Raw genomic sequence first — 23904 nt, forward strand, 5'->3', positions numbered from 1 at the left:
TCGAGGTTTCCCTTCTTCTAGACGAGGAGTTCGACGAAGATAAAGGATTGCCATGTCCGGCCAATCCAAGCGAGGGCGAGCGAGAGGTTTTTGCTCTGTTTGATAGCCTTCCGAAGAAGCTTCCCGCTTGACCGCTGATGTCTTTGTACACAGAGACCGACTGCAAGACGATCTTCGAGGATACGTTTATGTCGTTCTGTATTTTGGTCATTCTTCTATATTTGTGATTAACATGTTGCTTTTGTTGCAATAATCGCCGAGAGAGTATTTTCCCAAACGATCCACATGTTGAGATCGTTTAAGACAAATTTATAAATAAATTATATATAATTTATTACATTGCAATTAAATTTTTATATTAATGGATAGAATACACAGATGTTAAAAAATGTCTCTTCAAGTCAACTGTATTTAACACCGACCATGAGTACAAATTAATCTCTTAATATAAATATTAGAAATTTGTTATAACGATATAAAAATATATTATATTAAATCATTCTTTACCTATTAATTAATGCTTCATTCTTTCATTATTACAAAAAGTTATATAGTGTTGATGTCTAATCTTGACGAAAATCATGCAAATATAATATATATTTAAGAAAAGTGTTACTTTAATAGTAGAATAGAAAAATACGAGTATATAAAGATAAATATTATAATTTGAAAATTATTTCCTTTTATTGTTTTTTTATAAGTTTGTGTAAGGTTCTCAACATATATTCATTCTATATTTAATCAGATTTGTTTTGTTTTGACATTAATTCATTTGAATAGTGGTGCGTAGGTAAGCAAAAATAAAAATTGGAATTAGGTAGTCGATTACTTGGCCCATAGCCGCCTTAATGGAACATCATAGTCCAGGTTCAGTGACGTATGAACCGTTAACCCTACCATTACACCATCTCATCACTTATTTTAATTCTTTAACTTTCACGTCAATGCCAATCTATTTACCATAGATACAATAAACACGAATATATATATATATATATATATATATAATTTTCAAAATATAAGATATGGATATATTATATAATTATAAATTATATAAATTGATAATGAAAATTTATGTGTATCAAGTATGTTCCTGTTTTTAAGAAAAATATGTTTTTTTCAAAAGGATTAGTTTGAAATTTTAAAAATTTAATGTATTTTTTTTAAATTATATTAAATTTAAGTTAAAATTGTCAAAAATTTAATAAATATTATTTTAATTTAATATTTCACCGAATATGTTCTATAAGTGTCGCACCATATTTGACACGTGTATTTAAAAGAAGTGTAAAAACTTGATGATATCACGTATTTTTCAAAAAAAATTCCATTTCAAAGTGATTATGATTATTATAGACAAATAAATAAATTTTCTCAACATATAATGTAACTTCATATCCACTGTAATGCTGTCATCTTCATTGGAAACTGTAATGTTCTTAGTGTGTTTGTGTTTTTCTTCAAATTATATATGTACACATAATCAAAACAAAATTTGTTTTTTTTTAAATTATTTTTAAGAGGTTTATTTTAATATTTTATTTCTTAAAATTGAATTGATGTTATTTTTTAAAAGAGTGATTAATAGAGAGTGACACATGAAAAGCATAGGATGTTTCCAAACGAAACTAACGAGATCTACAATGAGAAGTGACGAAGCCGAGTTGGATTTCGACAGCCACCTTTGACTTGACTCGTGTTTCTAACTCATATTTATCGCACTTTCCATTCTTTTCTTCATCACTCTCTTAAGTCTATTGCACGTTCCTTCTTTCCCACACCAACAAACTCTTAGAATTTGGAACGCAACCACCATGCCTGATACTACTTCGCCACCATCGGAAACTACCCAAAACACTTCAATCCTCGCCACGCTCCACCCCGACATCATCCACGCGCACATCCTCACGCGCCTCGATGCCGCCACGCTAGCATCCGCTGCGTCCGTATCCTCCCTCATGCACCGCCTCTGCACCCAAGAGGATCTCTGGCGCCAAATCTGCACCGCCACGTGGCCCTCCTTGCACGACCCCATCGCCCGCCGCGTCATCTCCACCATCCCCGGCGGCCACCGCTCCATCTACTCCGACGCCTTCCCTTCCCTCTATCATTTATCTCTCCACTCCAGGCTCCCGCCACCGCCACCGCCGGAGGATCTTATCTCCGCCGTGGACATATACTACCTTGGAAGGCCCGTGTTCTCGCGCGTGAAACGCATCGAAACGCAGAAAAACTGCTTCCTTTCCTCGCCGCTGTGGGTGGACGCGCTCGAGCCCAACGAGGTAGTTAAACCTATTTTTAATACTAGCTCGATCCCTTAATACGACATTTTAACTAATTAATAGCTATTAAGAAAGTTTTTTAGTTTTCTATTATTGTTGTCTTAGGAGATATACTGATAAAGAAGATTTTATAAATAGACGAATGAAAATAGTTATTTTAAATGATTAATATTAAGTCTTGATTTATGCTGATAATGCGCGTGTATTTCAAGGGTAAAAATAATAATTAATAATGTACTATAAAGTTAAAATGACAATTAGTTTATTTTTTTACATGACCACTATAATAGGACAAATAGAGTTGTTACATTAATTTGTTTAAATATTAACATTCCAATGTTTTTTAAAATAACTATGTATGGAAAGAGAATAATAGTAGTGAATTATTGGTTTTGGGTAATGCATAAATTCCATTCCCTTTAATTTTTCATTTACGATTTTGATCTCTTATTCATATTTCCATGATTTTAATAACTAAATTTTAAAAATTTAAACCATTTTTAATTTATTTTATTTCAATAATTAATTTCTTTTAATAGTAACATGAATGAATGTGATGGAATTAGGATTCAAATATATTACTTAATAAAAAATATATAATACGAGGATCAAAATTGAAATTATTGTTTTTATTTTTAAATTAGGCTCTTCAATTTATCATTGGTAAAAAAAAATTCATAACATTTACTATTTACGAATGAAGCTAATTAAGGGCACGAAGTACTTTTTTTTTTCTTAACTAGAACGTATTAAAAGTTGTAATTTTTTTTGTACTGTCATTGTCCCTCTTATAGCAATAGTTACTATCTCTTTTGGTTCAAAACAGTAGCTTTAAACTAGTCAGTTCAAGCGTCTCAACTTTTAGTGTCTTTTATAGAAGTAGAATTAATAGTGATTGCAAATTCTAAACTATTCTTCCCATTAAATCTAAATTGGACTAAGAATATTGGAGGTGATATTACAAATAATAGAATAACTATTTAACAATCTAATATATTAATATGTTAATTATTATTTTTTATTTAAAATACTATTATATGTTATTTTATTTATTAAAATGAATTATAAAGAAGTGTTTTTTTAGTGTGTCGTTGTATTTTATTAGTTAAAATATTTTATTATTAAAAGTCAGTGAGCACATTCTGATGAGATTGTTTTTCTAAATAGTTTTGATGGTTAATTTTTGTTACAGATGATTCCCACGACGGTGAAGTTCACGAGGAAGGAGGAGAAGTGGTTGAAGCAGTTGGAGGAGAGTCTGACCGTGAGCTGGATCATGCTAGAGCCCAGAGGGAAGCGTGCGGCGAACGTTTCGAGCCGGAGGGCGGTGTTGGCGCGGCGGCACTGGCTGACGCGGGAGGTGGAGGTGGTGTACGCGGCGGAGATGGCGAGGGAGAGGGTGCAGTGCGTGGTGAAGGTGACGTGCGGCGGGAAGGTGGGAGGGGAGGTGCACGTGACGGGGGTGAATCTGGTTATGGAGGACACGGAGGGGAGGCAGGTGAGTGGGAAGGAAGGAGTGGCGATTCTGCAGAGGGCCATGGAGTGTGGAGTGAGGAAGAGAGTGGATAACGTGAGGGACAAGGAGAGGTTTCAGAAGTTCACGTGCTTGATGAAGGAGAGAAGAGAAAGGAAGTTTAGGAGGGAGGAGGCACGTGATCTTCTTTCAACACTCTTCGCTTTCCTCGCTTTTCTCTTCTTCTGCTTCCTCGCCGGATTCTGACCTTTTTTTGACTCTTCATCATATTCGTTTGAAGAGTGCAATCAGTAAAACGGTTCACTATTGGGCTTTCTGACCCAGGTTCAAAACAGAGAAGCCCAATACTGGCCCAAATTAGAGCCCAATAGTAATCTTATTTTAAGTATCCAACCTATACTTAAAAGTGTATTTACAGTATTGGGGTAAATTCCCTATCTAGCACTATTTACACTTTTATTTCCCTAACTAGCACCCTTTTCTTTTTATTTACATATCTAACACTCTTTTGTTTTTATTTTCCTATCTAGCACCCTTTTATTTTTTATTTCTCTATCTAGCACCATTTCAAAAATAAATTAAAAAATAATAAATTAATTTTTTTCTTGATAATTTTAATTTTGAATGCATTAAAAAATAAATATTTTTAATGTTTAAAATAGTTAGAAATATAATTAATGAATAAAGAAATGTGTTTTTACAAAATAAAAATAAAAAAGTAATAAATTTAAAATGTTTAGTTTAAAAATTATTTTTTTAAGAATGAATAAAATAAAAAATTAAACTCTACACCAACATAAAAGTTGAATATATAAACATAAATTAGTATTTATTTTTATTATTATTGATGATGTAATTATGTTAATTTCAAGTAAAAAATACAGGACATAATTATAAAAAAACAAAGTTAAATAATGACTGATATGGACATAAAAGAACAACATGATCGGAAAAAAAATGTTCATATTGTCAAACACCAAGACACACATAAATAATATGTCCCACCATTACTGGATTGTGCACTTCTCGTCATTAATTATGTTTCATTTCAAACAAATTATTTAATGTACCATTGAAGAAAATATTAAATGAATTATCATCTTTCATTTATTTTCTTTTTTATGATCAACATATACTTATTTAGTATCGCCTTATATCTCTTATATTTATCTTATTTGGATTTATTTTTATATCTTTTATCTTTGTCTTAATTTGTTTTGCCTTTATTTTATATCTTTTATGTTTTTAGTTATTTTTTTTATTGTTGTTGTTTTTATTTTCTAGACTTTTTTTTTTCTTTCATTTTTTGCTTCTCATTTTTAAGCATTAAGTGTAACAATTGCATTAGTTTTTTTTTTAGGATTTTGCATTTAGGATAGACACTTCAATATTACTTCCATTATTAATTAATACTAATTGACTTTGTTTTTTTTTAATTATGTCATGTATTTTTTACTTAAAATTAACATGATTACATCATCAATAATAATAAAAATAAATAGTAATTTATGTTTATAGATTCAACTTTTATGTTGTAGGGTTTATTTTAAACTAAACATTTTATTTATTTTTATTTTATTTTATAAAAATTAATTTCTTTATTCATTAATTATATTTATAACTATTTTAAACATTACAAATATTTATTTTTTAATGCATTCAAAATTAAAATTATCAAAAAATAAATAAATTATTATTTATTTATTTATTTATTTTTAAAATGGTGCTAGATAGAGAAATGAAAAATAAAAGGGTGCTAGATAGGAAAATAAAAACAAAAAGGTACTAGATATGGAAATAAAAACAAAAGGATGCTAGTTAGGGAAATAAAAATGTAAATGGTGGTTGATAGGGAATTTACCCACAATATTGTATACAACAACATACACCATTTTTATTGATTTTTTAAACAGAATTATTTTTTGTTGTTTTATTCCTTATAATTTACATAAATATCATTTTGAGGATTGAATCTGATTGAATGTATGCCACTAGTTGTTCCACGTGGACAATGATTTTCTTTCTTGTGGACAAGGGATTAATGCAGACCCCACTTTATCTGATAAACTCCACGTGGCGAAATGTGATTGAGTAACGTTGGCATCGATGCAAACGCAATCCAAACCCAATCTAATTCAATGGAATCCATTTGGTAGAAAAGAATACGAAGAATAGGAACCCAAAAACTAGCACAGCCACTACTTCCCGACGCTGGTGATTCAGAGAGCAGAGCGAAAATGACAACCTCCTTGGCGACCGTCGCAGGATTGGGTGGCGCATCCCTGGGCTCCACCGCATCTCGTCTGACCTCCGGTACGCATGAAGGAAGTTAGTAAAAATTGATTTTGATTGAGGAGAGCATGATGTGGGAGATGTTTTGTGTTTGTGAATTGTTGCAGGGTTTGTGAGATCGCCTGTGAGTGCTAGGAATCCCTTGAGGCAAGGTGTGGCAATGGGAAATGGTGGGAGGGTTACATGGTAATTTTTCAGTAAGAGATTAATAATTTGTGTAATTTTTGAAAGTAACAGAAAAGGGAAAAATAGAATGAATGAATGGTGACATTTGTGAATGGTGATTGAAGCTTCCAGAGGAATTGGCTGCGCGCAGATTACAGTGTGATCGGGTTTGGGTTGATCGGTTGGTTAGCACCTTCCAGCATACCGGCTATCGGCGGTAAAAGTCTGACTGGCCTCTTCTTTGAGAGCATTGGAGCTGAGCTTGCTCACTTCCCCACTCCTCCTGCTGTTACTTCCCAGTTCTGGTTAGTCACTTCTCCATTTTTTGTAGGACAAATTGTTATAGAATACACCGATGAAGTCAAAATTAAACAGTAACGCCTTAATTTGAAACAATTACGCTTTAATTATTAATTATTACTTTTCTTTTCATGATAAATAATCGATAAAATTTTAGTTAAACATGAAACACATAGTGTTAACAATAAAAATAAATTTTTAAACTAATGAAAAATGACTGTTCTAATACTTCTACAAACCTTTTAAAGTAAAATAAAACCCTATTAGAGTTTCTTTCAATACTCTTAATTAACTACTGCAACAAAAATATACTCAATGTAATTCTTCTTTTAAATACATGTTGTTCGTTCACAAAACTAAATATCGACATGCTATTTACTCTGTTTGTTTTAGAGAAACAACTGTTTTTTTTTCAAAACAACAGAAAAAAAATTAAAAATATTTTTTTCAATAATAGCTCCTAGTTAAATTTTTATTTTGGCTAGTTAAGATTTATAATAGTTTTGCCTAATTTTGAAGACAGAAGTATGAAAAGAGTGGACTTGGGCTTAAGCCCATTTTGTTCAGTGACCCAACCCAAACAAATAACATTTGAAAAACCATAAGTAAAAAAGAAATTATCATCAAAACAAAAGGTCCCACCGAGATTTGAACTCGGGTTACTGGATTCAGAGTCCAATGTCCTAACCACTAGACCATGGGACCAGAGATGAAAACAAAAGCAATTTGTTGCTTAATAAACTGTAAAACTGTAAACACATTTTGAAGAAGAGAAGACATAATAATGATTTGGTGAGACATGTTATTCCCAGGTTATGGCTGGTTACATGGCACCTTGGGTTGTTCCTGTGTCTCACTTTTGGGCAAATTGGTTTCAAGGGAAGGACTGAAGACTACTTTTGAATTCCAAACCTATGGTCTGTTTTCACTTTCTTTTTTGTTTCTCCTTTTGTGCCTTGCAACTGCAATCTATGATGTATAACTCTATATGCTACCTTTTACCTTAGAAATCCGTGTAATATTGTCTTCATAATGTTGTATATTATTATTGCTGTTGTACTACCTTCTTCCTCATCAATGTCCCAGCTTTTACCCCACCAATTTTTTCAAACCCTACAGTTTACTTTCAGTAATCTATCATTCTCATAATTATTCATCAACAAAAAGAAACCATCTCAATTATGCTAGTATTTTCAAAATCCAAATGTTTCATTAGACACTTTTGTTTTTATATTTTCAAAACAAGTAAGTTAATATTAGTTTATACATAAATTAATTTGTAAAACTTATGTTTTATTATTTTTCTCTTTTAAAGGTTTCTAAAGAAAAAAATTTGTAATAGATAAACAAATAGCATGTGTTGTGATAGAACTAATTACAAGCCATTGTCACAACACAATATGAATTCATATACTTTTAGCAGTTTCTATTTTATGAAACACCAACATTTTTTTTTTCTGAAGAAACAATGTGGTGGTCAAAGTTGCACCTAACAATTATGAAACACACAACCTTAATGACAATTTTTTACAACATTATTCTTCCTTTGATAAAGCATTGCCCCACATATACAATCTTTGAGTTACTCAAAGAAAATGATCAATTTTTGTAATTAGGTTGTACTTATGAGTATGTCATTTAAGAGGAACCACTCACTATTATTAGAGGAACTTGTGTGAATAGAAGAGACTTCTTAAGTCAAAAAGGGGATGGTGCTTAAAAAAGAAGATGTATGCGACTTTAAGAGATCCAAGAATATTTCTTGTGAAAGATTATTTATCATTTTTATGTAACTTTTTGATTAAGGGATTAAAGTTTATAAGATATTGCTGATTTTTTTATAGATAAAATTTGTAATCTTGTTTTGATGTAGCAAATATTTATTTTATTCGAGCATTTTGTAACATGGAAAAGATGCATAAAATGATTTTACATAAATACTGTTTATTAATAGTTTTACTGATTAAAATCAGAATTTATATGTTAATAAACAAAATTTATAAGGATTAAAAATAGTAATTCAAAATTTATAAAGATAATAAACAAAATCCAAACCCATTAGTTTTACGGTATCTAAAAATTAAATATAAATATATATTAATTTCAGATAATGTGATAACAGATAAATCAACATTGAATTATATAAATAACTATAGAGATTATAAACCCGTTAGAGTAACTTTTAATAAAATTATTTACTTTTATAATATATATATATATATATATATAATTTTACTCGTATAATCATTAAATTAAAAAATTTCACTGAATATATTAAGTTTACAAAATTGTATTGCTATTTGAAACTTCATAAAATAATTCAATTCCTCATATATTATACTTTTAAGAAGTATAAGCAAATATAAATATTGACTGCAAATATTTAAGTTATTAAAATTTTGATTAGAATATTGTGAAATTAGCTTAAAAAATTTAATAGTTAAATTGCTCAGTTTATATTTATATATATATATATATATAATTAATAGATAGTGTTCTAGATAAGAGCATAAACAATCTTTACTTTTCAAAGTGGTTAAGAATAAGAATATTCTTTTACTATTAGATGATTTTTACTATAACATACTATATTATATATATGGACACATTCCTAATCTTCACTTTACGGTTATAATTATGTTTTACGGTTATGATTGTGTTTTAATTAAGTAATTAAGCTTAATTATTCAGATATTTTGATATGTGCTATTATTTTGAGTCACCCAATAGTACTGTGGTTACTTTTTTATATAATTATGTTTCTTCATTCTCTTAGCTAGTAATATATTTTTGTGTGAATAATACGTTTTCATTCTCCAACATCAATGCAAGGTACCTTATGATACTTTGCTGCAATTATAATCGGTTATAAAGATAATCCATTATTGACTCTTAAATGGCTAAATATATATTGTTATGGATTCAAAATTTTCATTTTCATTTTTTGAAAACGAAACTTATATGCATTTAATTTGTAAACAATAAAAATTAAAAAAAAAATGGATGGGAAAGGTTTGGTACGAATTCTTTAGAAGCTAATGATAGTTTGGAGTTGAATGGAGTTGGGTAGCGTTTGGCAGTTGCATTGAGGAAAAGTACATTAATTTTTTCTCCGTTTGCGGGTGAGTCGTGTCTTGTAGGAACAGACACCGAGAAAGAGTTCATTGATTTTGCAACTGAAGGAGCCACTGGACCAGTATTTTCATTCATCAATCCTTTCATCTAGCCACCCTCCCTTGTCGGCAATCTTCAAATTAAGATGCCACCATTTTCCTTCTTCTCTCTTCAACCATTAATGCAGCCTTCACCAACTCTACAACACACCAATTTCAAATTTCCATTTCAATTTCTTGGCCTGCAAAAAATAGGGTTAATGGGTGTTCCGTGCAATTTCCCGCATTCTTCCACACATAACGGCCAAATGTCGAAACGAAAGCACACTGTATGTTCCCTTTCCGAAACAATGGATGATGGTAACAGGCAAATTGTGTGTATTTACTTCACTCCATTTGATTTGTTTTGCCAAAAGACACCTTCAACCGTTTCTTGGAGCCCACACCAAAAAAAAAAAAAGCATTACCCGGTCACTTGTTGACATGATTGATTGTGAGTTTTAAGATGCAGAAGGTGGCACTGGTGTGTGTGAGATTAGACACCTACCTCAATTATTACTTACTCCGTGCTTCTCATTTCTTTTCGCCTAACTCTGCCTTCTGCACTCTCTGCATTCTGCGTTCTGCAACTGCATTCTTTTTTTCTTTTCTTCTAACTTAATTCTCATCTTCATATCATCTGTTTCATCTATTAAAAAACAGTATTCACAACTCTTACATTACCTACTTCGGTGCACTTTTTTTTGTTTTTAAGAATCTAGATGATCAAAATATAATTTAAGTCTCTGAAAATACATTTTTATATTTTATCTTTTATCAATATATTCACTCTTTTAATCTATTTTTAAAATAAACTTATGTAAAAAATATAACGCATGTAAAAAAATTGGAAGAATTAGAATAAAATCAATCAAAAATTGAATTTAGATTTAGGGACAAAATAATTTTTTTAGACATTAATTAATCAAGATATGGATAGAGAGAGAAAGAGAAATGAGAATGATGACATGTGTATATGCTTAGAATATTATTGTGAGGTCATGCTTGAAGATTAGTTTCAAGATCAATTTATAATTAATTACTTTTTAAGTTTATTGATTTATGTTTAGGTTAAGGGACCCTCACATCATAAGTCGAGGCAAATTATAGGATAAAAATATTCTAATGTCGATTCATAAAAATAATGAAAAAATCTTTTTTACTTTTTATTAAAGACCGTGATTATGAAAATTGACTAGATATACAATATTGTAATCAATTACAGAATATAGCTAGAAACGAAATCGAATTCAAAAAGAAAAAGAGAGAACATTACTCAATATAAAAATAAGAAGTAAGTCCAATAAGGAGAGACGACAATTAAACTAAACTAAATGTTATAGTCACGAGATATATTTTTGACTAGAATAATTATTAAATTGATAAGAAAAAGTATTAAATTGATAAATGTTATTTTTTGAAGATAAAATTAGTTTTTTTATTTATTAAAATTAAAATAATAATTATTTTTTTCAAAAATAAAATTGTAAAAAGATTTTATACATAAAAACTATTATTAGAATTCTCGTTATAGTGATAACATGTATGGTTAATATAGATATAAAAAAAATTGGTAGCTTTCTAGCTTTAGCAGTGGAAAACATTTTACATGTTTAAGGATGAATAGATGTTTAATTTTAGTTGTTTTTCTAACCACCCTTTCAACTATCTCGGCATACCTTTTTTTCACCCTAATCTGTCTTGATCTGGTTGTAATGTTAGGGTTATCTCCATCTGTTGATTAATTTTGCTATTCCTCAAATTAAGAAAACAATAAATCAGTCGTGTGACTGCTAATGATTTAGCATTCAATGCATCAATATACTACTAGTCTCCACATGCTGCTGAGATGTGACAATAATTAAACTTTATCTTACCATTAATCATCTTTCAATCATATCAAGAAAATTATTGGGATTGGTCCAATTACAATAAGTTTATAACTTCAACGAGTGATGACAACAAGGAAGAGAAAAAATATATTCTTGACAGCATGCTCCTTTTCTTCAACCAAAAATATATTCAATCAATCATAAGAGAGATAAGAAAGAAAATATTTGACAGGATAAAAGGAAAAAATCACTACAATACAGTAACCCCATCACATTGATTTCTTGAAAGATATAATACCATCACATTAATTCTTAAAAATATTAAGTATCTAAAATTTTTATGTTTATAAACTTGTTACCATTTGGATTTTTAAATATGGAATGGTATTATGTTTAAGTTATAATTTTAAAAATTTATACTAATGTGATAAAGAGTTTAAAATGGAATTTTAGGATTAAAGTAATAAGATAGTTGAAGAAAAGGAGGAGATGATGCCGTGAAAAGTGTGCAATGATGGACAGATTTGAAGAACATTCCAGGTATGATCAGGGTTTAAGTGCTAAATGCAGAATCCATATATTATTATTATTATAGAATTACAGAAGAAGAAGAAGAAAAAATGAATGAAAGCAGTGCAGAGAATGAAGGCAATAAATCAGGGCAATGAATTGAAATATGAATTAAATATAATACAGAAATATTTATTAAATAATGATAATAATAGTAATATATTAGTAGATAGTGTTGGAGGCATGGAGGTTTCCTTGAACCTAGAAGTTTTATGTAACACAAACACAACACATGCACGTTGCTGATAGAAAGCACATGCAGGTCACGTGTCTGCCACGTTGTCTCTTCTTTTTAAGTGGGTTTTCCAATGACCAATAGACTGTGTGCACCCTTCCCTCTCACAGGATTTCCCTCACCTTTTTCTTTCCCTCTCACACACTCAATTTCTCTCACCAAACTCAACTTAAAGCTTCTTCTTCGGTTTGTTTAGTTTCTTTTCCATCACAAACGTATCTTTCCATTTTTTGACATGTTCCTACTTTCCTTGGTCCTCAACCTCCTTTAGCCGTTCAAAATAATAGGAGTGGAAGAAGAAGGAGCATAAGCATAAGCACAAGCATAAGGAGAAAGCTAGAAAGAAGATCTTTGATGACCCACTTTGCTAAATTCAAGGCCAAATAGTCTCATGTCTATTTTAGCATTGAAAAAAGAGAGAAGATGATGATGCTGACCACAACTGGCACCTTGCTTCAAGAAACTTTGTGCACTTAGCACACACACATATACACACACTACACACTACACACTGCATGCCATGCCCTTATCCCGTGTCCGAATCCTCATGTGAATCTCGCAAACCCGGGATTTTCGGGTACCTCAAACTCCTTCACACAATTCTCATCACCATGCCCTCGTGTCATAACACCAACAACAACCTCAACCTCAAAGAAGGTCTCACACAGAACCACAGCAAGACTAGGAAACGAGGTTGCTCCTCCTCCTCTTCCTCATCTCTTGTCAGAAGATACCGTTTCAAGAGAGCCATTTTGGTTGGGAAGAAAGGAGGTTCCAGCACCCCAGTTCCCATGTGGAAGACCAAAACAGCTTCTCCTTCTCTTCCTGCACACCACACCAAGCCTTTGCATTCTTCTGCCTCCATGTTACCCTCCAAGGACAAGGAGCTTTCTGTGTCAGCCAGGAAACTCGCTGCTACACTCTGGGAAATCAATGATTTGCCTCCTTCCAGGGTCAAGAAGGAGTTCGAGGTTGATCAAATGAGAGGCTGCAAGGAGAAGGGTAGAGGCAGAGAGAAAAGTGCGGGGTTGTGCAGATCGGGCTTGTTGCGGTCACAGATGTCAGATCCATCGCATAGTCCTGCCTCTGAGGTAAATTCGTTTTAAAGTTCTGTTTTTTTCTTGTGTTGGTTCATTGGGTGTGGCGTGATTTTTGGGTCGTCTTTGTTTTTGCAGAGGATGAAGGGTCTTGAAGGGGATAGCTGCAAAAGAAGAGTGTCGGGTTTTTCTCATCAGCTTCTGTCGGGTGATTACTATTTGGATGCTCTGGATGCTCATAGCAATGCTAATTTAATTGAGGTAAAGAGTGAATTTATCAGACTAATTGAAAATTTGGTAAGAATAAGTGGTTGGTCATCGTTTTCACAAAGTTCTTCCGGTGATTTTATTATTATTTTATCTGGGGGGTTTATTTAATGGACCACAAAGAAGATAGGTGGATTACGTTAGGATCCAATTGCAAGACAAGACATGAGACTAGAGTCCTATATTGGAAGTGTGGGGTTTATTAGGCTTTGGGGTCTCCTAGACGTGAGACTTTTTGTTGTGTAGTTCATCCTTATCAATTGGTATGTGAGGATGTGGTGGTGAGGTGTGGGGTTCATAAGGACTTTCTGACTGCAACAACTAGCTTTTGTTGTGATTCTCCCAAGCCTCTTAGCAACACAAGTTGTGCCCATGGTATCTTTTAAATTGTTTACAAGGACTGTCTTAAAATATAGTGAATTGTTTGAACTTTCAAGTAACAACGATGAAATTATTGCTCCTGAATTGGAAATCACTAGTTTAAAGATTAGACTGTTATCATTCACTTCGAACCTTTATTTTATGTTCTTTACATGGTTTCCTGTATCCAGATTAGAGATTTAAGATTCGTATTTCAATTGAAACAGTAACGACAAGAAACTTTAGATATAGATCTGATTAATTAAATAATTTATAATTTTGTTGCACATATGGTGTTTTGTTCTGTTCCTTCTGTTCGGTGTGAAGGATGAAACTGAACTATGTTGAAAAGTTGAAACGCAGGAGGTGGAAAATCAGTTAAGAAGCGAAAAGAATCGAGGCAAGTGCACTGGTGGTGTTAAGAACCGTCTGAAGGAAGCTAGAAGTGGATTATCTACATCAAAGAAGCTTCTAAAGGTGTTAAATCAAATGTGCCTTAGAGAGGAGCAAGCATCAAGCATGCCCCTCGTCTTGGCTCTGGGGAGTGAGCTTGATCGAGTGTGCCACCAAATTGATCAACTGATCCAAGAACAGCGTTCAAACCAGAACGATATTGAGTATGTCATGAAGCATTTTGGAGAAGAAAAGGCTGTTTGGAAAAGAAGAGAACGAGAAAGGGTCCATGATGCCATAAAACATGTGGCGGAAGAGCTTGCGGTGGAGAAGAAGTTGAGAAGGCAAACTGAACGGTTGAACAAGAAGATTGCCAAAGAAATGGCCAGCGTAAAAGCTTCCCATTTGAAAGCATCTAAAGAACTTGAAAGGGAGAAGCGTGCAAAGGAGATTCTGGAGCAAATTTGTGACGAACTAGCTAGAGGCATTGGGGAAGATAGAGCGCAGGTGGAGGAACTAAAAAGGGAATCGGCTAAAGTTCGCGAGGAGGTGGAGAAGGAAAGGGAAATGCTTCAGTTAGCTGATCTCTTACGCGAAGAGAGAGTCCAGATGAAGCTTTCAGAGGCTAAGTATCAGTTTGAGGAGAAGAATGCTTTCCTGGAAAAGCTGAGAAATGAGCTTGAGGACTATGTGAGGACTAAAGATGAACAAAATGAGGATGCTTCTCCAGAATGTAAAAATATCAAGGATCTTGAGTCTTATTTCAACAATATTGTCTATAGGGGATTCCAGAATGCAGAGAAAGAGGATGATTCAGATGTTGAAAATGATGTAGGACAAGGAAGAGATGATGACTCAGATGACAGTGATCTTCATTCAATTGAATTGAACATGGATGATGTCAGCAAAGGCTACAAGTGGAATTTTGCGTGTGAAAATGATGGTCAAGACAAGAGATTTTCTATTGACAAAGAAAGTATAGGGAGGAAGTCTTTCTCTGAGAAAATTCAGTGGGGAAGTATTTGCTTCAACAAGGGAACTTCAAGTGGTAGGAAGAGGGATTTTTCTATAAATATTCAGGAAGTTTCTGATCATTTTGATCCTGATAGGTCGATTGAATTTCTCTCACAAGCTCGGATACAAGATGATAATGATGAAACTCAAAGCAAAAGGTCAATTAAGGGGCTCCAAGACTCTATCTCATGTGCTAATTCTGATAAGATAAATGGCAGACTATTAACTTTGCAGTGTGCTGGTGGAGAAGCTGGTGAAAAAGCTCTTGCCCTGGAGGATGACAATTTGAAGCAAGAAATTGCAGGAGAAAAGTCTGGATGTTGAGAATTTTGATAGTGGTAGTGAGTAACTTATTGTCATGGATAGCTTCTACTATATCTGTTCTGAACTGTAAATGCTGTCTTTGATGAGTTAAATATGTTGAAGGCTCTTATATCATTGTTTTGTGTGGTAATTGTTAAAGCCAGAGCAAGAAAAATGTACATATTGAATAGAGTCGCATACTGCAGTTTTGTGCTAGTTATTTTACTAGCTTTACTGGCATTTGATGTGCAAGTAAATTTTCCTATTTGAATATTCAGCCGACATACCTATAAAAGAAAAAGAAAGAATCTAATTTGAACAAGTTGTTAATAATCCACCAGGACGAAAATTGCTGGCAAACAATGTCATTGTCACACATATTCAATTTCCCTCATAGTTCCAAAAGGAAATAATGGAGGCTTTTCGGCTTGACCTCAAAACAAATGAGATAAGAACAAAGAGTCTGCTACTAAAAACTATTCTGGGGACACAATTATACGTTAGAGAGATGCATAGTTGTGATTTAAATGAAACAGTACTGGCAGTGACAGCGTGACGGATAACATTATCATTGGATACTTCCAACTCCAACAATTCAAATATTTGAATTCTGTACTCTATGTTGCCTCTGTTTGGAACTTTGAATCAACCATCGTGTGGTGGGCCATATTGGATATTATTTGACAACAACGGCTTTAACTTTTCCAAAACAAACGTTTCCAATATTAATGGGTTCCTAGCACCTTCTACTGTTCATATTAATTGAGCTACTATTTCTTGAAAGTATACATGCTGATTTATCACCACATGGTAAACTTTATATGGATCAAAGAATCATAGGTACTCAAGGGAATCTGTTTAGTAACATGCTTCTGTTCTACCACTTTCTATTGTTTGTTTATGGAATTCAAAAAAATACGTGTGTTGACAAATTAATAGAGAAAGAACCCATTAAATATCAAAGCATAAAACTACTTGATGCCACACTATGGTAAACAACGCTTAACAGAATGCAGAATAGTGCCTAAGATTGCACATACTTTAAAGTCCAACTTCATTTTCCATCCATGTACGTCATCAAATGATAATAGAGCTTTAATGAATTTTCTTTCATAAGTGGTGTTCGATCTGGACTACTATAGAATTGACCAAAGAACACTACTTTAGAACTAAACTAATTCGAACCAAAATATTTTTATAAAAACTATTTGGTTCGAGCAAAACTATTTTCATAAAAAGGTTCTGTTTGAACACATTGTTTAATTAAAATTCAGTTCAGTTATTTTTTACAAAAAACTGAATTTTGCAGACCTTATTTTTGGTGTTTGAATTTAACTAAAAATGAGTTCGAATATCATTTAATGTGGTCACATAAGCCAACCCAAAATGCAAGCGCTTATTGTACAAGCTAAAGCCCAAATAACTTCCATATATGAAACGCAAGTGTTAACATACAAAGGGGTCAGGTTCAGAAGTTGCTGAACATGAAAGAAAGACACTACTTGGTGTTGTCTTCAATTTTTTTTGATGTTGATGTAAAAGTAACTGCGTTTGTTGGATGGTCCTTTACAGTCAAGCTAAGCACTTCTGGCCTTGAATAGTGTCCAACCACATCAAAATCGAACTTAGCTCTTGCTATTTCTCCAAGATCTGTGCAACATTTTCAAGAATCACAATGTTAATAGACGTCTTTTAATAACCAAAGACAAAGAAAGTGATCAAACTAAGAATATCTGAAGCAATCAAAAACAACCTCAACGACTTCCAGAATCAGGAGTTTGAGGGAAAAAAGTGAAATACTAACGAAGATTGAAGAATTAATGATTATTTTTCAAAGTAATAACTCTTCCAAGGGAGAGTCCCTTATGTTACAAATCAATCTCGCTGCCCACCTAATTCCTCAAACCCTTTATTTATACTAGGGGAAAGATACATTCTGTTAGACTTATAGTAGTTAAAAGAGGTAAAATAAGTAAACGAAATAGGGTATCCTTTTGTTATTGTTATAGTGTTATAGATATTGTTATTTATATATTACCTAACTAACATCCTTTCTGATTATCTTACCCACTTTGCTGTTTTCTTTTGTACATACTTGTGAAACCCTTTGTCCCCAACAAATACATCATCCATCAAAGAAAGTAATACTCTTCTGAGCATTGTAAGACAATGGAAGCAGAAAGAGTAAACATGACATACCAAGGTCTGCTGAGATTAGTGCCTCCCCATCATAATTTGGTCCAGCCAGAACAGCCCCTGATGGTGATATAATGACACTACCCCCAGCACATACAACAGAATCCGGTGTCAGGTCCTCTTCTGTGCCAGCAAAAACATACTCCGGAGGGGGAGGGTAATCCCTCCTCCTACAAAACTGGTTTGCTGACAAAACAAAACATCCACCTTCAAGAGCAATGTGGGTCATTGATGCTTGCCACACATCTCTGGCATCAGCTGTAGGAGCACAATATATCTCTACACCTATAGCATGAGGATTTTAATTAGAATGTCATGATAGTATACAAATGACATCTAATCATGAACTGTCGTGATTAAAATTATTCACTGTTGTAATGGATGCTTTAAAAGTCATACTTTTTAAAGCTTAATTTCTATGCAATCATAGTGTAAAATCTTTTACTATGTTAGCCAATAAAAAATCACAGTCAGTATGTTTTTAAGCTAATTAGTGTAATAGTCAGCAAACTTGTAATGCATAACAATTTGTTATTGGATGGCAGAGTACAGATTCTTTACACTGTCAATGGATAGATTATTTTCTCTATTTTTAATTGGTGGACACTGAAACATCTTTACATTGACAAATCCCCATAGACTCAGCAAAAGCATAAGAACAAATAATACATGTGCTTACAGTGTAAAAGTTTTTCACTCTATCATCTAATAACAAATCATCATGGTAAATTTGTTGAGTTGTATAATAACTAATTTAAATATACTCTGGCAAAAATAATTTCTAATTAGATGATAGCGTAAAAAAATTTACACTGATTGTCAGTGTGAAACTCAAAACATAATAGCACACTCTATTTGGTGTAAAGAACCAGCCCCAATACCAGAAAACAATAACTTTAAATGCTCTTCTCTAATGCTAGAACACTGCGTGTAACAAGAAGATAAAAAAGCTAACATAAAAACTCCAACCTTTGGCATACATTGCTGTCCTTAATAGTGGCATTCTGTTTTCCCAACAAATGGCAGCACCTATCTTTCCAATGGGAGTTTCGAACACTGGAATGGTTGATCCATCCCCGAATCCCCAGATAATTCGCTCCAATGCCGTTGGCATGATTTTCCTGTGCTTTCCCAGGTAATGACCTTGAGAATCAAAGAATAGAACAGAACAATAAAGTGTGTAGCCATCCCTCTCTATCACACCCATCACTAAATGTACTTTATACTTCCCTGCCATTGTTGCTAATCTATCAACTTCAGGACCTACAACAATACAACATTTGTTAATGGAAACCCTAACTTGGATCTGTAAAATTCATGAGTAATATTTCCAGGGATTTGGATTATTAGAAATAGTATTATTTAAAATCAATGAGTAATAATTTCAGGACCTACAACAAATACAACATTTGCTAATAATTTCAGGGACTTGGGTATGTTGAAGAATGTTACTACTTATAAATTTTTTAAGACTTTTATGACTAAGATTTTGTAGTATGAATTTTAATGGAGTTATATATATCAATTCACAAAATTGGAAAGGACATGGCTTTGTAATATGTGAAATTAAGGGTAATCCAAGGGGGAGAAGCAAAGAGGGATCTTCAGTAAAGGACCATGAGCCAACCATACAAATGTGATTGACACCATACTTAATCCAAAACCTTATATGTTTTTCAATTAACAATTTTCCCTTTTAAGTATCCTCTACTGTACTCTTCTGTACCGATCATCAACACCAACTATCAGATTTAATACCATTTATTAGTATGGGGAAAACAAAGAGAAATCTTCACAAATGGATTATGAACCAACCATTGAGGCATTAAGTTTACGAGTTTTCTTTACTTATATGTTTCTCAACTAACAATCTGCCATTCTATGCCATTGTTTGAGATTATTAGAATTCCAATTGGAAGAAAGAGATTTCATTCATGAATCATGAGTCAACCTGATGAGAACCTTGGAGGGTTGCTCCAAGATGTGGACCGGCTATCCTAAGTTCTTACAGAATCCATGGTTTAATATAATGGGTTTTCTTCACGCTTTAGTTTTGATTGTAGGAAGCTATTTGGTTGAATCTTGGAAAATTTCTTGAATGGTTCAGATTTGGTTGAATCTTGATGGTGGAAGGTGATCTTTGCTAAGGTTAACTTCTCTTGGAAGTTAATCAAAATTATAACTCAAAAAAGGACTAGGAATTAAAAAGAACTTTATGCCACTCAAACTTTATCAGATAAGCAAGTATGGTGCTTCACCACTTGAAACCTAATTCTCAAGACAAAATCCTGTAGAGAGAAACTCTCTACTTTACACAAGCACTCCAGGCTTTCTGCACACAAAATGACTTTTATTTCCAAGGTAAAAGAATGTCTACAAAATGGGCACTACTTATACAGGAGGCATGTGAGAAGGGAAGGAGGCCAAACACTCCCCATCTTATACATGTAATCAAACATAAGAAGTTTTATCCTATTCTTCCTAGCTAACCTTATACCATAAAGGGTTTACAGTTTTTTCCTTTACCTTCCTAGCTTGAAATATTTCCTTCATATCCATGATCACATCACAATTGCTATTAAGAAGTGTACTCAATCTTACAAAATCAATTTATAAAGTGAAATTTACACCTATTTATTTTTTATTTATTATAAAATGACTTTATCTTTAATCGACGTGGATCTCGTTTGAGATTATACTCAAACCAAACTTAAGGTTGAGTTTGTGGATTTTGTTACTTACAATTGTTCAACTTGTCTATTTTTATCTAATGTGCAACTTCATATTCAGCTTATATTCAAATAAAACAACGACATGAATTTAAAAAAAAAAAAAAATTACTAGATTTAGTGGGAAGAAAAAACAAGGTTAAACAAAGTAAGACTAATACAATTTTTTCAATCTTTCAATAGTCAATTGGTTACAGTCCGATGGGTTGACTAGTAGTTAGAGACACTCTGTCCTCACATATTGTGGGATGATTCATGCAAAGGAAAACCTGTGTTTGATTCCACCGTGTGCAAAAATCGCTGGAGCAACGACAATCATAGTATTGGGAAGGATTAGTCTTTAACCTAGTAGGTAAAAAATTAAATCCTATTTAGGTTTGAACAACCGTTTAAAAAGTTATGGTCCTCTTAAGTTAGTAATATTGAAGATAATAATTCGTCAATTAGTTAATTGGAAATTCATCACAGAAAAGAAAATGTAATAACCCAAAAAGAAAGAAAGAGAGTATAAGTAACACCTGTAAATGATAATTCTAAATGTTATATTAATATGCATATCAAACAAAAGAATATTAAATGATAATTCTAATTAACATCCAAATAAGATCTAAATAATTTAAAAAATTATAATTTAACATATTTATCTTAAAACTTAAATTGCATATAGGTAAATACATCTTAAATTTAAAAGAATCCGTACAGACTGAAGAAAATAATGTCAGCAGACAGCATATTGATTCCTGCAACCCTTTATATGTTTATTATACCTTTAAGACAAAATAATTGTCTATCTGTTTTATAGTAATTTGTTCCAACATAAAGTAAGTTTAGCAGCTGAACTGCAATGTGTGTTTGATCTAAGCCTTACCAGGCACATCAATGGCTGCAGAATGATACTTGCGAAACTCTTCTCTTCCCTTGGCCGTGCGATTTCCAATAGAAACACCAAAATCGGAACCACGCGGGTACCCTCCCACAAACGCTTCTGGAAACACTACAAGCTGGGACCCATGCCCTGCAGCTTCACCCAACAACCTCTCTGCCTTATCTGCACACAAAAATCACCAACCAAGTTAATTTCCCCTGAACCAACAAATTAGATAACTTATCCACCCAAAGGATCGTTGCGTGGACCAATCTGGAGCACCCCAGATGGCGCTTTCAACACAAAAACACAAAAAGAAGGGAAATTTGAGAAGAAACGCAAAAGGGTAAACGGATGAAAAGAGAAGAGTAGAAGGACCTAGAGTGGCTGGAGTGTCGTAGAAGATGGTGGAAGCTTGAACAACGGTGGCTCGGACAGTGGGGGCGTTGAAATCCGAAGCCATGTCAACCTCCGCGAACAGAGGCCCCTCGTTTATGATTGGCTCTGCTGTAACGAGTGCCATCTCTTCCACAGCTTCACTCTCTTCTGATCTTCTCCCTTCTTGTTTCAAGCATCACAATCCTTCTTATGGAACTCCAATTATTTCAAAAAGTTATTTTTGGTTAAATTATTTTAAGAAACTTCAAAAGTTCTTTCCAGCCTCATTTATTAGTTAATAGAAATTCTTCAATTTCACAAACCTAACGTTAAATGTTAGAACACCATACTGTATATTAATAACACCTAATGCTATCAAACTTGTTTTTTTATATAATTTTAAAATTTTAAGAAAAATTAATTATTTTATAAAAATCCTATATTTACTTTATATCAATTTTCACTAATTAATACATATACACACACAAGTTATATATATATATATATATATGTTATATAATTAAAATAAAAGTTAAAAAAAATCATCAAAATAAAAGAACAATTATCACAATAATTACAAAAATAAAAACAAAAACATATGCATAATACCAAGTATGTACATCATAGTGAATTTTGAGAATAAACGAACATTTTGGAGAGAATGAGGTGTATTTTGTTAGGAACTAAAACGGAACATTTTGGAGAGAATGAGGTGTATTTTGTTAGGAACTTTAAAATCTTTTTGGAAAAAAGTTGGAAACACTTTAGTTTACTTGATAAACATGAGTTAATGATATATTTAAATTGTAAGACTCCTTTAGAGGTATGGAGTGGGAGATCTGAAACACAAACTGAGAGGTTTATTTTTATTGGATATGTAAAATGTATGAAAGGTATAAGTTGTGGAGGTTGGAACTTGATGAGGCTAGATGCTTTGTTAGTATGGCGTTATATTCAATGAAATTCAAATGACTACAATGTGCATATCCAAAGAAAGGTAAGAAGAAAAGTCATGTTGAAGTGGAGTCTTTTGGTAATGAATCAAACCATCTGAAGGTTAGACGATATAAACCAACCATCTACCTCTTACTCGAGAAGGTCAAGACGTGCAAAGTTTGATTATGATAGCCAATTTACGTGTCATAGGGAGAGGAGAACAATAAAACCTACACAAAGATTTTGATATGTTGATCTTATTTGCTATGTTTTGACAACAACTAAAGATATAGAAGGTCTAGAGCCTAAAAGCTTTAAAAAGGCTATAAAAGGCGTATAAGGTCAATAGTGGCAAGTAGTTGTGGAAGAGGACATTGTATTTCTAAAGAAAAACAACACATGAACACTTAAAGATCTACCAAAGAATCAAAAGGCAGTAGAACACAAGTGGGTGTTCAAGAAGAAAGAGGAAATACTAGGTATGGAGAAATATAGGTTCAAGGCTAGATTGGTGACAAAAGATTTTACAGAAGTGGGATGGGATAAACTATAGTGAGATCTTCTCACTTGTGGTAAAACATTGTTCGATAAGATTTTTGATATCTATTGTTAACCAATATAATATGGTGTTTAAACAATTAGACGTGAAAACAATTTTTCTGCAAGGAACTTTGGAGGAGATGGTCTACATGTACCAATTAGAGGGGTTTGTTAAAGTACAAGGAAATGTGTCTCTTGAAGAAATTTTTTTATGGTTTGAAACAAAGTCCAAAGTAGCGATACACAAGATTTGATAGTTTTGTGAGGGAGAAGAGAGTCCAAATGAGCAATTATGATAATTATTGTAAGCATCTCAGAAAAAGAAGAAATGACTTTGTTGTTCTTGCTTTTATATGTAGACGATATTCTTATAGTCAATCAGTATAAAAATAAAACAAAGGAGCTCAAAAAAAAAATTAAGCTCAGAGTTTGAGATTAAAGATCTCGATTCTGCGAGACAAATACCAGGGATGGACATTGTGAATGTGGTTAGCAGGTTCATGACAAGTCCTAGATGTCCTCACTAAGAGACTTTGAAGAGGGTGTTGAGATATTTTAATGGAACAATATTGTCTGGTTTGGTG

The 23904-nt window shown here is 32.7% G+C and overlaps 4 protein-coding genes and 1 non-coding gene across 5 annotated transcripts; 3 read left to right on the forward strand and 2 right to left on the reverse strand.

The window, feature by feature from the left end:
• The first annotated feature begins 1609 nt into the window (after positions 1-1609).
• LOC137839254 (F-box protein At2g27310-like) lies at positions 1610-4273 on the forward strand. The gene is made up of 2 exons (XM_068648401.1): positions 1610-2282; positions 3475-4273. Exons 1-2 carry the CDS (start codon positions 1815-1817, stop codon positions 4000-4002), a joined length of 996 nt encoding a protein of 331 aa, XP_068504502.1. The 5' UTR covers positions 1610-1814; the 3' UTR covers positions 4003-4273.
• A 1573-nt stretch (positions 4274-5846) lies between these two features.
• On the forward strand, positions 5847-7575 carry LOC137818017 (photosystem I subunit O). The gene is made up of 4 exons (XM_068621241.1): positions 5847-6069; positions 6156-6234; positions 6339-6518; positions 7326-7575. The coding sequence occupies exons 1-4, from the start codon at positions 5994-5996 to the stop codon at positions 7414-7416; spliced, it is 426 nt and encodes a 141-aa protein (XP_068477342.1). The 5' UTR covers positions 5847-5993; the 3' UTR covers positions 7417-7575.
• On the reverse strand, positions 7147-7218 carry TRNAQ-CUG (transfer RNA glutamine (anticodon CUG)). Its single transcript has one exon. It is a non-coding gene; the product is annotated as a tRNA-Gln (tRNA).
• Positions 7576-12185: 4610 nt separating the features above from the next.
• Positions 12186-15916, forward strand: LOC137818022 (uncharacterized protein At5g41620-like). The gene is made up of 3 exons (XM_068621246.1): positions 12186-13393; positions 13478-13600; positions 14330-15916. The coding sequence occupies exons 1-3, from the start codon at positions 12818-12820 to the stop codon at positions 15695-15697; spliced, it is 2067 nt and encodes a 688-aa protein (XP_068477347.1). The 5' UTR covers positions 12186-12817; the 3' UTR covers positions 15698-15916.
• A 1156-nt stretch (positions 15917-17072) lies between these two features.
• On the reverse strand, positions 17073-22175 carry LOC137818381 (bifunctional nitrilase/nitrile hydratase NIT4A). Its single transcript, XM_068621779.1, has 5 exons — positions 21845-22175; positions 21470-21649; positions 18842-19135; positions 17876-18157; positions 17073-17326 (listed from the first exon to the last, which is right to left on the reverse strand). Exons 1-5 carry the CDS (start codon positions 21987-21989, stop codon positions 17175-17177), a joined length of 1053 nt encoding a protein of 350 aa, XP_068477880.1. The 5' UTR covers positions 21990-22175; the 3' UTR covers positions 17073-17174.
• Between the last annotated feature and the right edge of the window lie 1729 nt (positions 22176-23904).

This window comes from Phaseolus vulgaris, chromosome 11 (assembly GCF_000499845.2).
Source record: "Phaseolus vulgaris cultivar G19833 chromosome 11, P. vulgaris v2.0, whole genome shotgun sequence".
NCBI classification, from domain to species: domain Eukaryota; kingdom Viridiplantae; phylum Streptophyta; class Magnoliopsida; order Fabales; family Fabaceae; genus Phaseolus; species Phaseolus vulgaris.